This window comes from Pyxicephalus adspersus, chromosome 2 (assembly GCF_032062135.1).
Source record: "Pyxicephalus adspersus chromosome 2, UCB_Pads_2.0, whole genome shotgun sequence".
NCBI lineage: Eukaryota > Metazoa > Chordata > Amphibia > Anura > Pyxicephalidae > Pyxicephalus > Pyxicephalus adspersus.
Window position 1 is genome coordinate 66846 of NC_092859.1, and position 2319 is coordinate 69164.

Consider the following 2319-nt stretch of genomic DNA (forward strand, 5'->3'; position numbering starts at 1 on the left):
TGTCACCCTGCAGGAGGAGGACAGACTCATAGCTCCCCCTTCTGTCTGTATCACCCTGCAGGAGGAGGACAGACTCATAGCTCCCCCTTCTGTCTGTGTCATCCTGAAGGACAGACTAGTAATAAGATGCAGAGCAGGGACAAGTTTTTCTCACATTACTTACATATGCTGGTGCTTCCAGTGTATCAGTATTTACAATCACAGGAGGGGAACTGGCCTGCAGAGGAAAGGAAATATATTAATTGCATTCTATAAGGTACACACAGAGCAGCACTTTGAGATGTTTAGAATCATATAAATATTTGGGAAATCCCTATATATCCCTTTGTGTTTTACCAAGAAGAATAGTAATGTTCTGTTACATGTATCTACACTTACAAGGACTTGTCTCTGGAATTAGTGAACATGCCAGGTGATTTTCCTTGAAACACATCATGTACTTGTCCCTGGCATCAGTGAACTGTGCTGCAGGGGATTGTTACCGGAATCAGTTTGTGCTGCCAAATCTCTGCAGCTGCTCCACAATAGAAAAGGCCTAATAAAATCAGAAACCCCCTGTAGATAAATATAAGGCCAAAACGTTTAATTTATTTTTTAAAAAATACATTTAAGAAGGGGTAGATCCTGTGAGAAGTGAATAATGCTGTCTGTATTCCCCACTCTCTATTTGTTCTGGTGATTGGCACATACAAAATGATGAGTTGTCACCTGAACAAGGGATAAGTGAAACAAAGAATGATAAAGCTACAAGTGGAGGAAACTTTCTCATTAACTGGCCATGAAGTGGGGGGGTTTAAGTAGTTTGGAATAGAATGCCCACAGATAGAAAAAATGAAAACCCAAAAAGGTGTGAAATGTGTCCACACAATACAAATTCTAAGAATATGGAAGAGATCTTACCCTGCTGGTTCAGACATCCTACAGTACTGATCATTTCAGTAGCACTTCATCCAAGAAAATGTTAGCCCATCAGGGTCTGCTAATAAATGTTTTCACCCAAGATTCATTAACCTTTTACCCTATGTTTACATTTTTTTAACTGAATTCCAAATGTGTGAATTTTAAGTACATTTTGACTCCTGGGTGAAAGCTTTTATAAATACGCTATGAATATGTTTCATTCAAGGAAGAGTGTCAGAGTGAGTGTGAGATAATATTTATGACGTTGGCAGCAGCCTTCTTTCTGTGACGCTATAGAAGGATAAGAGACATAATCATTCATTTTACTTCTTCTCTTTCTTGGTCCTGGGAAGAATTCTAAGCAGTGGAAAGTTTATAGGAGGTGAATTGGGTCACAATCTGGGACAGTTGGCTCCTCTGGGATGTACCTGTACCAGCTATGTGCTGGGAAATGCCTAGAACAGATTTATTATCATAGAGAGGAGTCTGTGATGTTTTAATACTACCATTATTCACCATAGATGGTGAATCTGTTTTATCGGTCTCCAAAGAAAGCAAGTGGAGTATACTGAGCACTTTTCTGACATTTCTCCAAATGGAACTCCTCCACGATGATTTCCCCAGGATCAAAATATTGGCCTTTGTTGTCCTGTGTCCTGAGCCTGAATGCAGGTCTCACCCCCCTTCCATTCCATTCTGTATATAGAAGATCCCTTACATCTGCTGCTATATATTGTGGTACCTTCCCAATAAAAGTGATTTTATAAAGCAGTTTTAACAAACCAAAAAAAACAAGGTTTAAACTTGTGATGTTGAGTTGTTGTAAAAAGGTTAGAAAGACCTGATAGTAGATGAATTGCTATCATTAAAAAAAAGTCATGCCAGCATTTTCTCTACCATGCCGGACAACGGGGTAAAAGGATTACAGATTATTCACTGTCACTAGGAGCATTATAGCATCAGATTATCTAATAGTAGCAGTACAGTAAAAATTCATAGACTTATAGTTGTAGTATAGCTCATAGATCATCACTAACAGTAGTGGTAAAGTAATGGATCATTCACTGGAAGTACAGTAATATTTCTTCTATTACTGGTAGTAGTACAACAATAAATCATCCACTGGTACTATAAGTATGACAATAGAACATTCCTAGGAGGTGGCATGGTAATGGTAATTCATGAACTTGTTAGAGATATACAACAAAAGATTCATAGTTCTCCCCAGCCCGTTTTTGGGGGGCGGGCCGCCCACCTGCTGTGATTATTCCACCGGCACATTTTCAGCAGCTCTGAATGGACACCAGAGAGGCTGCTCTGCTCGCTCCGGCGTGTGGAGATCATACCCTGTTTCCCCGATGATAAGACACTGTCTTATTTTTTTTTGAAGGCCAAAATATGCTCTAGGGCTTATTTTCA

The 2319-nt window shown here is 39.5% G+C and overlaps 1 protein-coding gene across 7 annotated transcripts in view; it reads right to left on the minus strand.

The window, feature by feature from the left end:
* Positions 1-2319, minus strand: part of DLG4 (discs large MAGUK scaffold protein 4) — an 86597-nt gene that overhangs the window by 12777 nt on the left and 71501 nt on the right. For all 7 annotated transcript variants that reach the window (XM_072399160.1, XM_072399162.1, XM_072399166.1 and 4 more), the window contains one exon: positions 164-217. In XM_072399160.1, the coding sequence (XP_072255261.1) occupies positions 164-217 (54 nt within the window). The remainder of the gene's footprint in view (positions 1-163; positions 218-2319) is intronic.